This window comes from Triplophysa rosa, linkage group LG20, assembly GCF_024868665.1.
Source record: "Triplophysa rosa linkage group LG20, Trosa_1v2, whole genome shotgun sequence".
NCBI classification, from domain to species: domain Eukaryota; kingdom Metazoa; phylum Chordata; class Actinopteri; order Cypriniformes; family Nemacheilidae; genus Triplophysa; species Triplophysa rosa.
Genome location: NC_079909.1, coordinates 13,711,387 through 13,730,814, shown reverse-complemented (window position 1 = coordinate 13,730,814; position 19,428 = coordinate 13,711,387). Strand labels below are relative to the sequence as shown.

The 19,428-nt window shown below is 39.1% G+C and overlaps 1 protein-coding gene across 8 annotated transcripts in view; it reads left to right on the top strand.

Moving 5' to 3' along the window:
• The window catches only part of iqsec1b (IQ motif and Sec7 domain ArfGEF 1b), a 148,944-nt gene that overhangs the window by 106,445 nt on the left and 23,071 nt on the right, over positions 1-19,428 (top strand). Inside the window, exon 1 of one of the 8 annotated variants that reach the window (XM_057361603.1) lies at positions 2,321-2,373. The exons of 6 other annotated variants lie outside the window; for them this stretch is intronic. In XM_057361603.1, the coding sequence (XP_057217586.1) occupies positions 2,336-2,373 (38 nt within the window). In that variant the 5' untranslated portion in view covers positions 2,321-2,335. Of the gene's footprint in view, positions 1-2,320; positions 2,374-17,723; positions 19,214-19,428 lie in introns of those variants that run through there. One more of the 8 variants, XM_057361601.1, reaches the window with a different exon arrangement.

Genomic DNA, 19,428 nt, shown 5'->3' with positions numbered 1-19,428 from the left:
TGAGGTACTGGATTGTGAAGCTGCTCAGCCATGTGTGACACACACACACAGCTTTTTGACACATACACACACACCGCTTTCTGACCTCTGAGAAACTTACGACACATACTAACTCCTGCTCATAAAAACACAAAGACGCATCATCTCCTCCCTTTTACACTGGGGTTGTGACCTCTCGCAGGATAAAACACAAGGATGGGTTGGGGTTGGCATTGTTCTAGTCAGTCATCTTTTCATTTTCAAAATAAATACACATTTTTCATGCATTTGACTGATGTTATAGCTCACTAATACAAGGTTTTTTTTACTGTTTAGAAAATGCTGCTACATGAGCGAATGAGAAAATATAATGTAATATACATTCTCATCACAATTATATTATACAAACAATGCAGATTTTTGTTTTTATTATTAAAATTAAATATCTTTTGTAAAAAAATACATTTTAAAAAATTACTTGTCTATGGGCATCAGTTCGAAAATCTCTCACTTATGGTCAATAGAAAGAAAGAAAGGTTCTTTAGGAGAAGCCAATGGCTCTCCTAGACTATTTGTTGCATAGTCTAAGATGTTGCTTTCTCCCCTCCAAACTCGTGGAGTTATCTCTAATCATTAAACTTCAATGAAGTATCCAATAGCATGTAGTTTAATTGGGATTGATGCTATAATGTGTATTAAAGCTTTTTTAAGGCTATCTACAGTATATGGTAGGCATGTTTATGTCAAAGGGAGTACCCATTGTGGGAAAACATATATTTGTATTTACAGCAAGAATCTAAAATTTTAAAACGATAAGTGTGTTTTATACATATAGAAATCTACATACATATAGAAAAATGCTTGTCATGTCTATTATGCATTTTCTGCTATTACTATTGTTTATTATTTGTTAACAATTGATTACAATAAACCCCTATAACTAAATAATAATGTTATTTTAATAATGTTTTATTTTAAAATACAGAAATTGAATGCAGAACTAATCTTGACAATGTCAAAAAATAATTTGTTATTAATCTGTTTTTCATGCATTTACTAACTCTAATTTCTGAATTTTAACAAGGAAGCAACAGACTGGATGTGAGACAAGCTCCTCTCAGCAGTGTTCACTCTCTGTGAGTGCTTTGAAGTGAAGTGTCGTTTCTGCGCCACTAGTGGTAACAAACGGAATTGCAGTCTGTTTGTTTGAGCTACTGGACCAGACATAATAACCACATTTGTCTTGATCAGTGGTGTAAGTTTGATGTTTTGGCCATGATGTTTTTGAAATTATTGTAGCAAAGTTGCAAACCTTTTTTAAAACTGCAAATTCCTCTCAACCAATAACAAATTTCTTTAGTTCAGTCTTGCTCATTATTACGTGTGTGTGTGTGCGTGTGCGCGTACATCATTACACCTATGTACTGTCCCCACGGAGATAATAAACCTGACTATAGTGTGTGTGCGTGTGCGTGCGTGCGTGTGTGTGAGGGTCGATCCTTACAGCAGTCCCAGGTGGTCTGAAATAAGATATAAGTAGAAATAGGAAGAGCACAGCAGTCTGTGTGTTGAGGGGAACTACAATTTCGAGTTCCTCTAGTCTACACCCATCCATCTGTTACCTATTTGCAATTGTGTGTGAATGTCCCGGGGAAGACATTTGCCCTATAAGAGATTTTTTTCGCTGCTAGAATCACTTGTATGATGATTGACAATGCAAAGCTATGTCAAAAGCTATATTTAGACATGAAATCATAGCGCAGTTGGCTGACATGGGTATTTCAAAGTTGCTGTGAAATACACAGGAATGCAGGGTTGAAGATGTAATATAATACTGTTTTTTTAACGTTCCATTACACGTCTGCAGTGTATACTGAGTGAATCAGATGCTTGCATTTAAGATGGAGTCCCCATCAGACCATACATTTTGTGAGATTGGCAGAATGGCAAGCCTGCTTACTCGAGACTCCAGCTCTGGTTTATCGAGCATCTTTAAATCATTATCAGAAGACTGTTCTGGAGTCAGTTTGCATTGGCAGATCAAAGGCCAGGTGTCATTCTGCTTGACATGGAAGTCCCGTAAATTGGGTCAAGTGGGGGTGGTGGTGCTATGCCTTTTTTAAAAGCAAAAGCTGAACATGAGCTAATCATGGACACCACCTGCCAGAATCCCATTAAGGTTAAATCCCCTGCTATACAGTGAAAGAGAGTTTGCATTGGACGTAGATTAACAAGCACACGAAACTTGCTGTCCTGGCACCCGTACAGATTCCAGGAACGCTCTGTGGTTCGGACCTCTTGCCGAGGTCAGTCTGCAAAAGCACGTTTGTTTTTCTGGGACGCTTTTGGGACATTGATGCCGCTACATGCCAGCTGCCGTCTAAAGGCGAGACAGTAAGTCAGGAGCACATATTCAGTATTATATTAAAAGTAGATAACCTCTTGGTTGCAGCTCAGGTTAATATCATGGAACTGGGTTCCCAAGCAATGTCTGTTTTGTGTTGTCAAAGGTCCAGAAAGTGGGTTTAAGCTGAATTACGGTATGGGTGATTGTCATGACAACAGTTTAATGCTGAATGGTTTCATTTTGTAGTTATTTAATCTCTCTGGGGCAAAAATCTGTGTTTGTTTGACCAGAAGCAGATGAGAGGAGTTTGAATTTTTGGGGTGACACATAAAAATATACACATAGGTTAAATACAAAACAGGTTGAAATATAGGAGAAATATTTCAAACGCAAAGAAAATAACCATATTTAAAGGGAAAGTTCATGCAAAAATGATCATTTTGATAATTTTCTCACTATACAGTATGATGTCATTCCAAACATGTATGAGAAAAACAGAACATGCAAGGAAAAAACAGATCTTAAATCGACATTTTTGACTTCAGTTCTTCTGCAGAACATAACAGAAGATATTTTGAAGAACATTGTTAGCAAAACAGTGTTGACAATATTGACAAAACCACTGAGACCTTTCTCAAAATATATATTTTTTTGTTTCACAGAAGAAAGAGTTTTAACAGCATGAAGGTGAATAAATGATGAAACGCAATGCACACAATAATAAAAACAATAAAAAAGTCATTAATTTTATATGTTTGAGACACCTCTCTCTCTATTCTCTGTCATTTGATTTAATCTCTATTTCAGGTTTTCTCTCTGCCCAACGCCCTTTTTAAACTGTGGAAAAAGCAGTGACCTTGCAGCACAGTGAAAAACAGAGAAACGGGACGCACAGGGCTGGAGCACAGACACACCACCTTCAACACACAACACCCTGAGGGGGAAAGACGGAGAGGGCGAGAGAGGGAGGCATGCAGACCAGAGACAGATGAGTGCAGGGGGAGGGGTTCAGAGGAACCGAGAGAGAGAGAGAGAGAGAGAGAGAGAGAGAGAGTGACGTGGAGAGAGAAAAACGAGAGGGCGTGCGAGGGACAGGAGGCTGGGGAAGGAAGGTTGATGGCCCATTGGAGTGCATCGTCACGCTAAATGGAGGGCCGAGGATTAATTCTCTGCAGATTTGAAGTTCTGGATGCTGTTGTCTGCATGTTTTGTGGTTAGCCGGTCTGAGGATGGAGTGAGAGGTAGGTGTGTGTGTGCGGGTGTTTGAGCAGCACGCAGGTGTCTGGCAGAAATGACTGCAGCAGCTGTGAAGGCATGCAGTTATTTCTCTCTCTCGATTCTGTAGTCTGATGTCACCCTGACTCATGCAGACCAGCTTGAGGATACAGGGTTGTTTGCTTACTATATCAAACTTTTAGGCGATGAGAGACCAAAAACCGACACGGTTTTTACGCACTAGATATTTCTTGCCGTCACTTGGCCGCTTTGCTGATGGAGCAGGAGCATCATGATTCCTGTGTAGAGCGGTGATCATTGATCACTGACATGGACATCGCTGCACGATGGTAACGTCCATTAGGTTCATGATAGTGAAACGCCTGACGCAAACACATTTCACCGGATCATAAAGTAGATTGGCTTCTCTGTCCCATTACAGAAATTAAATGCAGGAATGAATGGAAGCATTTCGTGCCTAAACTATATGTTAACAGCATTTCTCACTGTTTCCATCCTGTTCGCCATCAGGAGTTATATATAGCAAGGCGTTTGTTATGTGGATACGTCACAACCTCAGCCTGTTGTTTTGTCCCCGGTCTCTTCTGGGGGATGTCCTGCGAGTGTTTTGGCTCCTGTGGTGTCCTTGGGACGTGGCTTTTTTAGTGTAGGGGTAGATTATGCAGCATTAAACTGCTTGGTATCAGATAATGCAGCAATATTTTTTGTGATTAGGAATTCGGCTTGTCCGAGCTGATTGTGTTTTTGCGCTTACAGGGGTGTCAACTAAACTATATTTGGACTTGCTGATGTTATAGAGACTATGTTTAGTCATGGACGTGGAACATGTGAACGTATGGGTTTAAACTTGAACTATATAAATTAATGATGCAGTAAAACTATATAGCTGTTTTATGGAGTCTTTTGGTTTGTTAGTATATTATTCATGAATTGCACACGAATGTTGGGTCGGTATCTGACTGTTACTCTCAACTGCAAACTCAAAGCAATTCTTCAGTTATGCTTCTCATTTGTTTAGTCTTCCAGCCCTGCATGACTCATCAACTATATTTCAGACGCTTTGTCAAGATTACAGTCGACTTCGCTACAAACACAAGAAAACATGAAGATTTCTCATAGCGTTATGATGGTGTGATACGAATGACTACAGGCCTCGCTGTTTTCTTGGGCTGTTGCCATCAGAACGAATCTTGACAGTTGTTTGGTTGTTTGACATTGACTAGCCCCCCATGTGAGATCTTGCCGTTATTATAGTTGCTGTCCTAGAGGGATTAACAGGGCCAAAACAAGACAAGCCTATTTCTGTCAAACATCTCCAGCGGCGGCTAGGGAGAAGGGATGTAGATTTGTATGGTGGCCGTTTGGATATGTGACAGAGATGGTTGCCCGCAGATTGTGGTTGTTGATGGTTTCCAGGTAGGGCGACATCTGGTTCGGTTCACTGTTATTCCGGATTATGATCACTGATCCAGAGATAAAACCATATCAAATATGTCACCAGTCATTACGATGATCCGATAATCCTAGCACCGTGGACTTCCAACGTGTATAGCCAAATAATAACTTAAATATGGACGTTGCAATGCTTGAAATGAAGTGCATGTGTCAGCTGCATTTTTCAAAGCTTTATATTATCTACAGCTGTTGCCAAATGTGCAAATATTTGATTGGAGGAATTAGTTGTCATTCTCCTCAACGTAGCTGCCTTGGTACCTTAAATAACTTGTTTAATCAATTAATAAAACTTGGAAAATTGAGGTCAGGCAAATTTAGATGCTATGAATCCTGCTAAATGTCACCAAGATGAAATATCAACCCAGTTCTTTCTTCTCAAGTCAAAATAATTGGAGCTAAAAGGAGCCTTGGGTCTGTTTAAAGCATGCAAATTTGAACATCCCTGCCATTGCAGCAGAACTTGTCCCTGAATTAGTATTCTGAACATACGTTCGAGTCATTGGCCATGAAATATTGCAACGCTGGTCTGGTTCCGTTAGAAGCTAAATCTTGTACCTTCTTTTTCAAGTGTGCTGTGTCATTGTATCATATGGGGAGCTTCCAAAGATGGAGCAAACGGGAAACAGGGATATGATATATACCACAGATAACATGGAAAATGGATTTAAAGGGATAGTTGACCCAAAAATGAATATTTTGTTATCGTTCAATCATCTGTTACCAAACTATGGCGGTTCGTATTCCCTTTTATTGTGTGGACACAAAACCTGTGCATGCAAGTCAATGGGTACCGCCGTTGTTCGGAGACCAACATTCTTCAAAATATCTTCTTTTGTGTTCTACAGAAGAAAGAAAGCCGTACAGGTTTAAAAAGACACAAGGGTGAGTTAATGATGACAGATTTTTTTGTGTGAACTGTCCATGTAATGGACTTTTTTTATATACGTTTGTTTGAGTCAAGAACCACTTAATTCGATCCCAGCATAATGAAATACTTGTTTTTGTATTGAGACGTTTTATGTCTGTTGTTTAGCATTGAAAAAATTTTGATCTGTTTGAGTTCACCAGATCCGTTCCTAATGTACACGACGTACATTTGTCTCATGTGGAAAACATCTTTTCCTCCCTTAGTGGTTATTGAAGCCACCTGTCTGGTCAAAACTGATTCATTTTCCATGCCCATGCCAAACATTCCATAATAATCACAAGCTCTATGAGTCCTGCTGGAAAATTGATTGTTTATATTATAAAAACTGTTCAGCAGCAATGTTATGCAGCTCACCCTGTTTTAGAAGAGCAAAGCTAGTTATCTTTATCATCTCAACAATGCCACACTGTTGGGATGTTGCAACATAATAACATTTGCAATCCCAGGCAAACAGTCGTTGAACTTTTATTATTTACCGAAACACTGTGTAAGGAGATGTGTAAAGTTCAGTCAAATTTGTTGTGGTATGTTCAGTAAGTTTGCAGCGTGCTCTGTGGTATAATAGCTGCTTGGTTGTTGTCTGGCAGTTCTTTGGAAAAAACAGCTGAAGTTCTCAGGAATATGAGGGAGAGAGGCATGCATGCATTGCCAGTGTTTGTCATAAAAACAAGGTGTAGGAAGACCTGTTTTGATTTGGGGTTGGCAGGGGGAATTGTTAATCACCATCTGGCCGTCTTTCAACAAAAGTCAAAATAAGGCATATTGAAGTAAAATTAGTCTTGTTTTTATATGTATTTACCGGAAAGCAACATTCCAGTGGAAACGTCTTATTGGTGAGCTGTTTGTGAACAGGAGAATGGAATGAAGTGGGCTGAAGTGACCTTTAGAAGTGACCTCACTTCCTCCCTGTACTGCAGTGATGAAGCACAAGTCATACAAAGATAATAAATCCATGTTAAAATTGCCAGAAATATAATTTTTTTATGGATGTCATATGATTAACAAGTGTATCTTAGCTTAAATTCACAGCCAGGTGATTTTAAAGGGATAGTTCACTCAAAAAAAAATTCCGGCATCGTTTACTCACCTTCGAGTTGTTCCAAATCTGTATAAATTTCATTGTTCTGATGAACACAGAGAAAGATATTTGAAAGAATGCTTGTAACCCAACAGTTCTTGGACCCCATTAATTACCATGGAACAGCTTGAGGGTGAGTAAATGATGACAGAATTTTCATTTTTGGGTAAACTGTACCTTTAAGTGCATGAAACTCAGTTTTTTCGTACAGTATGAACTGCAGATGTTTGTCTGTAGGGTGTGTGTGAAGAGGTGTTCATGTGCCAGCATGCGTGACCTTACTTATGAAGTTAAGGAGATAGATCTGAAAGCCGGAGGGAAGGGAGGGACAAACAGAAGCAGTGCTGCGCTTGCCAGTTACGTCAGCTCTGACAGGACACATCATCTCAGCCTGTCAGATTCTCTTAAAATCTTTTGAACTGCTATCTCAACACAATCTCACGGCAGTTGGTAATTATTCTATGATGTGGCTAATTCAAATGAATTCGTACGATCTCATTTGTGCATGTTTGCTTTCATGCCATTGACGGTTAGGGGCAGGGTTAGGTGCAGGGATGAATCATTGTTTTTTATTCAATTCTTGTACATTTGATGATCACTTTGAATAAATTAAGGTTGTTGATAATGGCTGAATATTAATGCTCACTGATGTGCTCACACTAGGCAAAAATAAATAATCGTTTTTATACTTGTGTTTTTCAGTGTCACTATCAAATAAATCTCCCTTTAGCTTTGTGTCCTGACAAACCATAAGATTAATACTTTATAGGTACAGCGTATAATTATTTTGTTCCATCTCATTGACTTCCCATTACTTTGAAATGCATTTTTCTTTTTGCCTTTTTTCTTTCCGTCCTTGCACAAGCCTGTCGTGGAAGCATACCGGATATCATCAGAGGGGTGTCACACCCATTTATTTAAATATAGACTTCCTTGGCAGCTGTTTCTGCAGTGTGATAACGTACTGTCAGCATGAGTGGGGGGGGGTTCTAGCCATAGTTCTAGATTTTGAAGGCATTTTACAGGATTTATGTGATAGTCACCAAAGAAATGTATAGAAGCATTCAGTATTTGCTGACTATTAGTAAGTAATAGTAACCCTAACTGCTTAGCTAACTTAGCAAACATTATTGAATCAAAGGTAAATTACAGAAGTGTCACCTAAATTGCATTCAGATGTAAGAAGTACATTTACATTCTTAAGGTTGGTTTTGGAATGATTTTATAAATAGATATGCGGTGGTTTTATTGATTTTTATGGGGTAGTTTATAGACCGTTTCATCGGACGCGCGTGAGCCTGACCCCCAGTTAACTAGGGCTGGGTATCGATTCTGATGTTCCGATTCGATTCGATTACGATTCACAAGCTTTCGATTTGATTCGAGTCAATGATTATAAAAAGATCAGTAAACATCAGATTACAAGGGTGAATTAAAAAAATAAATAAAGAGACACAAATCTGTTTATTAAACTTTAAACACACTTGGGTATATTGAAACAGAACAGTCGCATACCTTGATCAAACAGGATCAGGTTATTTTACATATGCAGTATACATTTTTTTTAATTAGCTGTAAAGAGAGGCTGCGAATATGAAAGAAAAAATTTTTTGAGAATAGATATTCTCACATATCCACCGCATTTTAAAAAACGATTAAATGATTTTTAATTTCTTTGCCCAGCCCTAAAATTCCGGTTTGTGTTTGGCCAGTGTCTAATAATATAACTATTTATATTTTATTTTATTTATGTTAATATCAATTAATATTATTATTTTATTGTATAATAACTGTTTAAATAAACGATTTGTTGAATTTTGTTGTACGTTCATTTTATTAAATAAACAGTTTGTTGAACGGGTCCTGCAGTTTGGTCGCATTTAAAGAAAACGTAGCAAGCGGTTGAGCTTGGCATCGCAGTCTAAATTCCAAATATTGGAGAGACAAGTTTAGCCAAGTAACGGTTCTTCTCAGTTTCTTTTGATTGTTAGGGTGGGGGGTCACAAAAGTGCGCATGCGCAGTACCGTTTGCTTATGTTGTTAAGATGAACCCGTCTATAAAAGATTTGAAGATGGGGATGAATAAAATCGGAGCAGCTGTGTTCTGTTGAATGTCTTGGCATGCATTGACGGTTGTTCATGTCTGCTGAATGCCTCTTGTAAAGGTTACTCTCCACAGCTCCCAGATGTGCTGAAATATTTGTGTAATTGCAAATTGTGCCCGAGACCACCACAGCAGGTTACTGAAGTAAACTAGTATTGAATTTATGGCAAAATGTGCATTTTATAAGAGTTTGTGAACAATTTTTATTGCATGTTGCCGTGCTCAACGTTTTTATTTATCAGGCTATTATCGTTTACAAGAATGTACTACTGGCACACAAAACAAACCATTTTGCCAGTTATACCAACATATAGTTTAAAACATCGATGTTCTCATTGCCAGCAGTTTTCCATTTACAGCTTTTTCCAGCTGAACTCGAACACTGTTTGTTCACCCGTTTTGACAGTTTTGAAAAGCTGCCTAAATACTGTATTATGCACAACGTTTACCTGACTAACTGGTAATGCGAATCTAATGTATAATTCAGTTATTCCTTGACACTGTATTGGTATTCAAGTGCACCGCTTGATTTTTTATAACCTCTTCAGTCTTATGGTTATAGTGGAAAGCTTCACTGCATGTAATGGAATTTCATTTGTATTCATGATCTAAATAGCTGACACAAATTGTTGTTTTGTTGTGCCTTGACCTTGAAATTGCCGATTAACTTGTCTGCTGGAGACAAATAAAACCTAATGGTCATCTCCATGCTGAGCCTGTTTCTGATTTCAAGTTTGGGTTGTAATAGTTCCTTTGCCAGCTTTCATCTACGTTGCTAAAATAACATTCAACAAAGGTTGAAAGGTCCCACTATTGGAAACATTGAAAATAAAGCCATACATAATGCTAAATTGTGCTTTTAGTTATAAGTGTCGTTTATTTGAATGGGATGTATTAATGTTACTGTAGTAATCAGTAGGAAGTATTTTGATTGAAGTGTTTGATTACCATGGAAACATTGTGTAAAGATGGTATCATACAGCATGTGGAAACACTTGCTAAACAAAAAAAAGGAAGTTTCATGAGGCATTTTCACACAAAATGTGTAAGTAGACTGTTAGCTTTGCAAAACACACACCTCAAAAGCCCAATCTTTGCAAGCGCTCGTATTGAAAACATTCCAGCTCTTATCGAATTTCATACAGCATTCTTATGCACTGAGAAAAAATGGCTTTGACATCTGCCTTGAAGTTTTCACAAAGGTCCTTGTGTAAGACATCCCACTTTTGCGAGTGAAATCCATCACTTGATCCGCCGCATATTATGAATCCCGGGATTGTTCTGGAATGGATGGCCTTATACATTTCTCTTGTTCTGACGTAAGGCATTATTATAAGGAAATATGTGGTGTCGTTTACTTTGTATGAACGCAGAGTGATTATACCAGTTGCTTGTCTTCTTTTTCTGTATTAAAAAAATCATTATTCCGTCAGATTTAGATGAAATTCAAATGGGTATTACAAAGAGCTCAGAAAAAGATTTATTCAAAAAAAAAAATTTTGAAACTTTTTGTAAGTGATACTGTGTTTGTGGGCAGGTAAATACAAATATTTCTTCATATAATTCTTGATGCTTTTCTTAATTTTGGTAAACACATTTATCATAAAGCCTATTTGCCTCTATATGAAATCATTATGTTTATATGTACTCGTCTAATAACATTAAGTATCATAGAACGCATGAAAATTATTTATCATGTGATTTGTCATAACACTTAACGCATGCTTTCACATTCACCCTGTTTTTGAGAATTGCGCTCCATTCAGAGATAGCAGGCAGCATGTCACACGCACCACTCCCTTCCTTTACCCTAAACCTCAACTTATTCTCGGTACTTCCCCTTTAAGAGGACAGTCAGCAGAGACACCACCTTCATACCTGGTGTGATGTTAACAGCGTGACTAAAGCAGACGCAGCATTGGGAGGTGCTGTTTTCTCTTCTTAATAGCCTGAGCGTGTATATTACGCCGAAGGGAAGGGATTTTATAATGCAAGAGTACTGAAGTGTTTCCTACATTTCTGATGACCTCCATTATGAGACCAAAAGCGAGGAACGGAAGTGTTCAGTTGTGTTTTGACAGCTGACATCAACTCATTATTCTGAGTGGCTGACAGCTCCTTAGAAGTGTTTACCTTCAGACGGTATGTTAAACTCCTTTAATATTCTGAGATTTGACTGTTTATGCCACATGATTTGTGTGCCCATTCTCTTTTAAATTGACCTTTATGCAAGTAGTCCTTTTAGATAAATCCTTCATTGAAACATTGAAATTGGCAATGAAACATTTTGCAATTGGAAGTAATTCTCACTATTTGAAATATTTTCTGTATAATGACTCAGCTGCAGGAGAAGAGTTCACAGTGTCAGCTTGTGTTTGACAAGGTGCTGTTTGGTAGCCCGTGAGTTAATAAAACGACCTTGAATCTTGGACGGGGAAAGGATAAAGTCTTCTTTGTACAGCCAACTTGTCTTTCACGGTGATGAGATGGACACTGCGAGTCACTGCGTATCAATCACTGCGCCTTAAAAGACAAAAACACACAGTTCGGCTCTGAACGCACACGCACTGTAATGAAACTAAAATGTGAATTTACAGTACCTCTATTTTGATAGTCCACTTTGGACATTATACTGCAACTACATGTTAACTCATTTTCAATAATTTAATCTACATGTCAGTTAACTCTCATTAGAGTTTTAGTAAAGTGTTAGGTTAAAGTTAGTTTTAGGGTCAGGATTGTTGACAAGTAGTTGCAAATTTACTTATAGGAATGTGGAAAATTACCTGGAAATTACTGTAATGTTGGAAACACTGTGAATGTTGGGTATTATATATCGAAGGCTGATGTTCATGCCTGGTTGACAGCTCGGACTACTCAGCACAACACAAGCTGGCCTATAAAAAATATGTTTTTTTAAAAATATTTTTGTAATATTACCACTGACTAGATTTATTAAGCATTCATTTATTATATTCCCTAACAGTGAGGATAAATCTCTCTTATGCTATTTTAGATTATAAATAATATAAAATAATATTTTTTACAGTTTGTTTTCTACATTTTTGCCATGCCACACCATAGGACACATTTGTACCTTTATTGAATGTTACTGTATAAAACCAGTATTACATTTAAAACAGTGTTGTAAGAAATGGCTTTTACTGTATATTTTATACAAAGCCTGTTTGGTTTTGAACCATCTCTGTCCATGCGTGATACTCCAACTGCTCGGCACTCCACACAGACTGCTTCTCCTCACTGTCTCCTCCTTTTATCTGCTCAAAAGATGGCAGTGTGAGGGTCATTTATCAGACAGCTCAATGAAGTCTCACACCGCCCATTGTCAGATGCCTGTCAGCCCGGAGGCAATATGTAGCAGTGAGTTTTGACAGCTGCAGTGCAGATCTTCAGCTCTAGATGGCGCTTCTTTATCCGTACTAAAAGAAGCAGAGAGGGAGGATGACACATCCGCCAAACTGTTTATTTAGACTCGGCCTCAGCGGTCATTTTGGATGTGAGGGAACGTCTGGGGTCTGATAATGTCTAAGCACGTCCACCAGACTGCCTGGCTTGTTTGTTTGTGTGTTTGTGTTCGAGTTGCAAAACAGCTTTGTGTCTTTATTCACATTTGCCTCAAACTAAGTCGAAAGGACACAGCTTAGGAAGATTAAACACTCTAATTTCCTGTTGCTTTCTAAACAAGTAACATAATAGAATTAACCGTAAATGGTTTTTAGTTACACCACCACCACCATATAATGTAATTGCTTGCACTATTTTTGCAAACAGTTCCTTAATTAGAAATGAGCTTTTTGTGCGTGTGTGGTTTTCTAATGCTTCCTCGGAGATATTACAATACTAAACAAATAAAGCATATATTGAAACCTGTACAGGAAAGTTCAACAACATACTTTTGTGCAAAGTATAGTTCATTAATTGGTATTCTAAAAATAAAATTCTGTCATCTTTTATTCACTCTCATGTCATTCTAAACAGATGGGACTTTCTTCTGTATAATTAAATAAATGGGGAACAAAGCTGTCAGTCACCAACATTCTGTGAAGATAATGCAGAATTTATATTTTTTGGTTTAACTATCCCTTTAATGATCATGGGGACATTTGTTATATTAGTGGCGTTTTTTTTTTCTTTTTCATTAAAAAGAAAAAAAATACTGTTCAAAGCTGTCTCTTTACTTTATAATAAGGTAGCTGGTGTTAATGATTTTTAAACTGATCTTAAAATTCAAATTTGATGTAATTGGATTTCAACCCACATAAAGAAGTATGTAAAATAACTAGCATTTCTATTTTTCAAACAGAGATGGCTGGTAGTGAGTCATGGAGTTATGGATTGCATTTTTGATAATACCCTTTATTAAAAGCAAATTGCAATTAACGTCTTCTAGTCAGAATGCTTGTGCCCGGTTTATTTGTCAGACAATGTGATAAGCATGTGGGTTTGCATGTAGTCAATGGCGAGCATCGGTCTATTGGTGCAAGGAGCTTAAAAAACACAAAATAGGATATGTGCGGCATTACTCGCCAGAGCTCAATAGAGATAAGCTGAAATCATTGAAAGTTGTTTTGATATTTTTATGTGCTGCGACAGTATGGTGCTCAACGTCACGCCATGAGATGATGTGCCCTCCAACGTCATCGCAATTGATGCAGGCCGCTTTTTCTCCATTATCACCACTGGAACACGCGGAGAAGTAAATGAGACTGTGTAATTTCAGTAGAGGAGTAAGTAGAAGAGCACAGCCTGTAAAAACCATCTGACCATGACTGACCTTTAAAAACAACCCATTTCCTTTACAGGGAAGCTGTTTAAGTGAAGCAGTAGTGGTCACTTTGCATCGGCCAAAACACTGTTTATAACAGACTGCGGCTCACTTAATCTTTTCCAAAGCGGGAAAACCGTGCTGGAGGGTCACACATGGGCAGGATCCCTCACATGAGGGATTAAAGAGCGATGAGAGAAGCCAAACGCTGGGTTTTCTTTAAACCCATGGTGATGCAGTTCCTATATGTTGGGGGAGGGGACAGGATGTATAAACAGAGGTCAACGTACCCCCAACCAAAGCCACCTCTTAAGGCAAATTCGTGTTTGAATGTCCCAATATACACGAAGTTCATCAAATTTGTCGGTAGTCTTTACAGACTAAACAGGAAATGATTATCCGTCAATCAGGAAGCACTTGTAGCTAGCTCAGTCTAAGCCGGTTATATGTTGCCCTGAGTAGATTAAAATTGGCTAGTCTGGAACCGCCTTTATCTGGGCAAAGATGTTGCTTGATGGGAAATCGTATTTATGACTCCGTAAAACAAACCGTGCACACTTAAAAGTCTATTTAAAGGTCCATTGTGTGAAATTTAGCAGCATCTAGTGGTGAGGTTGCAAAATTGCAACCAAAGGCTCACTCCACTCCCCCTCCCTTCGAAGCATTATGGCGGCTGACACAGAACTAAAATGTCGTCACGTTCTTTGCCGAAGGAGATAATGTATTTACGAAATGCACACTGTAGAGCAGTTTGTCCGTTTAGGGCTACTGTAGAAACAAAATGGTGAATACGCCCTTTTCACATGACGTCACGCATCTTCCGTTCTGCCGCGAAGCAGTGTATCGTTACTTCCGCTAGCACTCCAGTTCATAAAGTGGCGGTAATACACCTATAAGCTGGTTTGCCAACTGCCAGTAAAACCACAGAAGAAGTTACTTCCGCTAGCGCCTCAGAATGGAGTTTACCAAGTCCCTTGCACATCTGCCACAAATACGGCTAGATGATGTACAACGTCTTGCAGACAAACTTTCACCATAGACAAGATCAAAGCTAGAGAAAGGATACAAATTCTTCGTTGAACAGTACCTGTTTGATTATGAAGGTAAGTGTTTTGTTTTCTTTTTGTGTTAGCGAAGGTGCTATGATAAGTACTTGAATACGTGTTCTGTCAGTTTTTTTTTCACTGTTGTTAAATTCCAGCGCGACGGCAAAACGGACGTTCTTCTTCTTCTTCTTCTTGTTTGTTGCAAGACGGACGTTATGATACACTGCTTTGCGAAAAGGCGGAAGTTAAGTGACGTCATTGTGAATAGGGCCTATTCCATGCAAGGGGACCCGCGGTGTATGTAGATAGAAATAGCTCATTCTAAGGTAATAAAAACATAACGCTTCATTATGTAAGGTCTTTATAAACCTCTGAAGACATAGTTATGTATATTATATTGCATTTCTGTCAATAGATCCTTTAAAAAATGTACCATGGGATCTTTAAAGTGTATTTAAAACATTTGCTGTGAGTGTACAAACCGTTTACTGATAGACTGAGCCGCTCCGCACTAAACTGTAATTTTACTGGTCCAGCACTCAGACGGGAAGACTAGTTGTTTTTCAGCTTGTTTGATCAGGTTTAAAAACAAGAAGCAAGAAGCACTTAGCTTAGTGATTTAATGTTCACTAAATTACAGCAGGACCTTCAGGCAAACATGCTCAAATGATGTATGTGTCTGCGTCTCAGAGCTGGGTTGGCATATAATTATGTGTACGTGAAATAGGGATGAAGTGGATTGTAAACCCACGTTAAGTGCCTTACGATGGTGATTCAAATCATTCTGGAGTATTTTGTAATTGTTGTTATTGTTTTGTTGCTGTATAGATTACAGTGTGGCTTTAACCTGCAAACACTAGTCTGTTCATAGTCTCTCTCTGTCTGTCTCTCTCTCTCTTTGAGACAAAAGAAATTCTTTAAGCATTTTTTCCAACTGTAATTTTACCCCATTTCAGCATTACACACTGCGGATTAGTGTCGCTGCAGATTCCAACAATGTGGTTTTTCCAGACAGACGCAACTACTATCACAGATTACCTTTTGGTGACCTCAGTATAATCATAATTTAATTTAAATTCACACTTGTATTGCGGATTCACAAGGTTTTGTTTCCTAGGAACAAATGGAGACCTTACAGGAAAGAAAAGCAACCGAAGCTCTCTTATGTGCCATTTCCATATTCATCTGCATTTGTTCACTGGATATGAGTGCTATCGAGATGAGAATGAAATCAGACCTGGAGTGACACCAGACACACTGGCTCTGTCGCCTGTCTCTCGAGTTCACAGAACGCGCAGTTGTGTGTCGGCTCAATCCGCACGACGAGAATAGCAATGAAAGAATCAGCGACAGCTGGTTGGAAATGGCAAGAATAAATAGCGAATGCTTCCTCAGGGCTTTAAAACAGGTGACAGATATAGAAAACAGTCAATCGGGCCGATAGTTGGTGCGGGTTTAGTCTTGAGGCCTGAACTGTGTGTATGTAAACTTGTATTTTGGTAGGTGTACTAAAATACCTTAAAATATCTATATGTTTGTTTATATATAATGTACATGTACATAATAAGTTATAAATATAGACTTTATACATGGCCAGTATGGCGTTTTAGCCTCATTTCCCGCTAACAGCCCTACAGATATGTGAACCGAGAGAATAAATTCGTCACACTACTTTCCTTGAAGTTTCACTCTGACAAGCAGGAAAGATTTTATTGCTCCTAGAGCCTTTTAGCATTAAAAGATTTGAGGACCTCAGTAATGAACCCTGTCAGGTTGCTCTGAAAGCACAACGTTTCTTTGACCTCCCGCTTTGTATAAGTCACAAAAGTGTGTAATGGACATTTTTAAGTCTTACCAAACAGTTTTGTGATTTTATTTTGTGCAGTTTGTGCATGTGTTCGTCATGGTCACAGCTCAATTGAAGCCGAGGAGGATCTGAATATTGGGAGTGAGTCACTATGATTCATGGTTATTGGACACATGCCTCATCTGACTCATTTGATGTCCCTTTTCTCCAATAGCTTCATTTTAACCATGTGTGCTGAACAAGGTCAGTGATTATCCACGTTTTAAAAGGCAACTGAAAGTGACACGTGAAAATGGGGGGTCGAGAAAAATGTCATAAACATGATTTATTTTATACATGTAACATTTTCAATCATTTTTTTAAGATTGAACATTTACTTCAATTAAAGGTCCAGTGTATGAAATTTAGCATCTAGCGGTGAGGTTGCGAATTGCCAACGGCTCACTCCACCGCTCCCCCCTCCCTTTCAAAGCACTACAGCGGCTGACACAGAACTAAGATGTCGTCACGTTTTCGCTTCTTGGCCGAAGGAGATAACGTATTTACGAGACGTTAAACCAGCAGTTTGTCCATTTAGGGCTACTGTAGAAACAACATGGTGAATTCCAGTTAAGGGGACCCGCGGTGTATGTAGATAGAAATAGCTCATTCTAAGGTAATAAAACACAACGTTTCATTATGTAAGGTCTTTATACAATTCTGAAGACATAGTTATGTATATTATATTGCATTTCTGTCAATAGATCCTTCAAAAAATTACACACAGCACATTTAAGGTATTCGATAGAAAACTGAATAGGCTATATATAAAAAACGTTTTACCATGTGAAATGTAAGCACAGAGATTAGCATTTCAGCTTCCTGTTCAGATGTTCTTTCACTGCTTTGCACTTCAAAACCAAAGCTGAAGATCTTTGACAAAGAGCACATGTACATCTTGAGGCTACAGTACCACACCAGAACAGATGTTGATCTGGCTGTCTGGACCCCTTTGGTCCAATTTGAACCTGTTTTAGTATTCCTGCAGGGAGTCTTAGTTCAGGAAGAGAATCGGAAACAGAGGAAATAAGTGAGGCCCACTCCAGGGAACAGCTTTGAGGTTTTACTTTAATGAGTGAACATCATCACCTTTCAACTGTTAGACACCCACCTTCAAAATGTCACAAGCACCATCAGCAGCACCTGGGAGCTATTCATGTTGTTTTTCTTATTTTTTTGATGACACCCCAAACTACTCCCGTGTCCACCTGAGAGGTTATTTTTGAAATGGGCACAAATTTGTCTGCACACTCTGCACAAGATTTTTAGGCGGGTGATAGCATCTGGGCTTTGCCTGAGCAACGCCCATTGTTTAGGTAATGATGTCAGAGAGGAAATGCGTAAGCCAGGCCGCCCTGATGTAAGGACAGGAGAGTAGACAAAACGAGGGAACGATTAGTCATAAGTAAGGACGTGTGTGTGTTTTTGTAGACCTTTTTGCTAGACAACAGAGCCGTGTCTGTGAAAAGGCGTCAACTGGACAGCGTGTTTGGCGTTTTCCAGAGCTTCGGAAGGTTTTAGGTGTTTCACAGTGAGGTTTTTTACATTGAAGTCATAAGGAATCAGCAACCGCATCATTAGGACTCACAAATTAGAAGGTTGAGCTGTGATTTACTGAAGATGTGTTTTAAAGACGCCCATAATGGGTGTGTTAACTGGCAGGGTTGATGTGCGCCCGTTGACGGAATAAAGTAACAAACCGCTTTCTGGCTGCACTTTTCCGTTTCGTCTGGAGCATGTCTGTTACACTATGAGCTCATGTTACTGCAGCCGTTGAAACCCGAGAGAGAGAGAGAGAGAGAGAGAGAGAGGAAAACTTCCTCCGTCCAACTCGCTCAGCATTGGTTCATCTTAAAATCACGCTATTTTTAGACCAACATCCTTTATCATTCCAAAGGGGCTTCCCATTCTCCCGCTTTTCATGGCTTTCCAGCCTACGCTAATTTGGCCCAGACTGCGCTGCTCCTTGGATGTTCATTTCTCCACCTCATCCCAGAGCTCCAATCCAGACACGGCGAGCCGGCCCGTTCCCTCCTCTTAGGGTCAGGCTTGTCGTTTATATTCCCGCCATCATGTAATTAGTTTTCCGGACTCTGGAATTCCCTCCCCTTCCCCACACAGTCGCTGCGTGCCGTACACCCCTCAGAGCACCCCATCCACAAAGTCTAAGCGAGTGGGGAAAGAGGAAGAGAGCGCAGAGGCGCGCGCAAGAGAGAAGGTGAGGATTTAGTGGTCTTTAGACGGAGTTAAGGCACGGCTCTTTTTTCCTATGAGACGGCTTTGCATTGTGAGGAGATGGGCAGCCGCAGGCCAAGGAGATGTTGATGTTTGGAGGGATCAGAGATCAACATGTGGTGTTTGCACTGCGCTTCGGACAGGAGCCAGTCTTTGCTGGAACTGGGGAGCTGGTAAGTTTTCAGTGTTTGTGTGTGTCTTTATGTGCATTTAAGAATGTATAGAAACTGCTTTGAATGTTTCCCTAGTGTCTTCTGCTATGCATTGGGATAGGGTGTAGCATTATATCTGGGTGTGTTTTTAAGATCACAAATGTTTTGAGAGAGAAGCAGTGAGATCCAACTCAGTGGTTCTTTGTTTCTTTTACCTGCTTTGAATTATGGGGGAT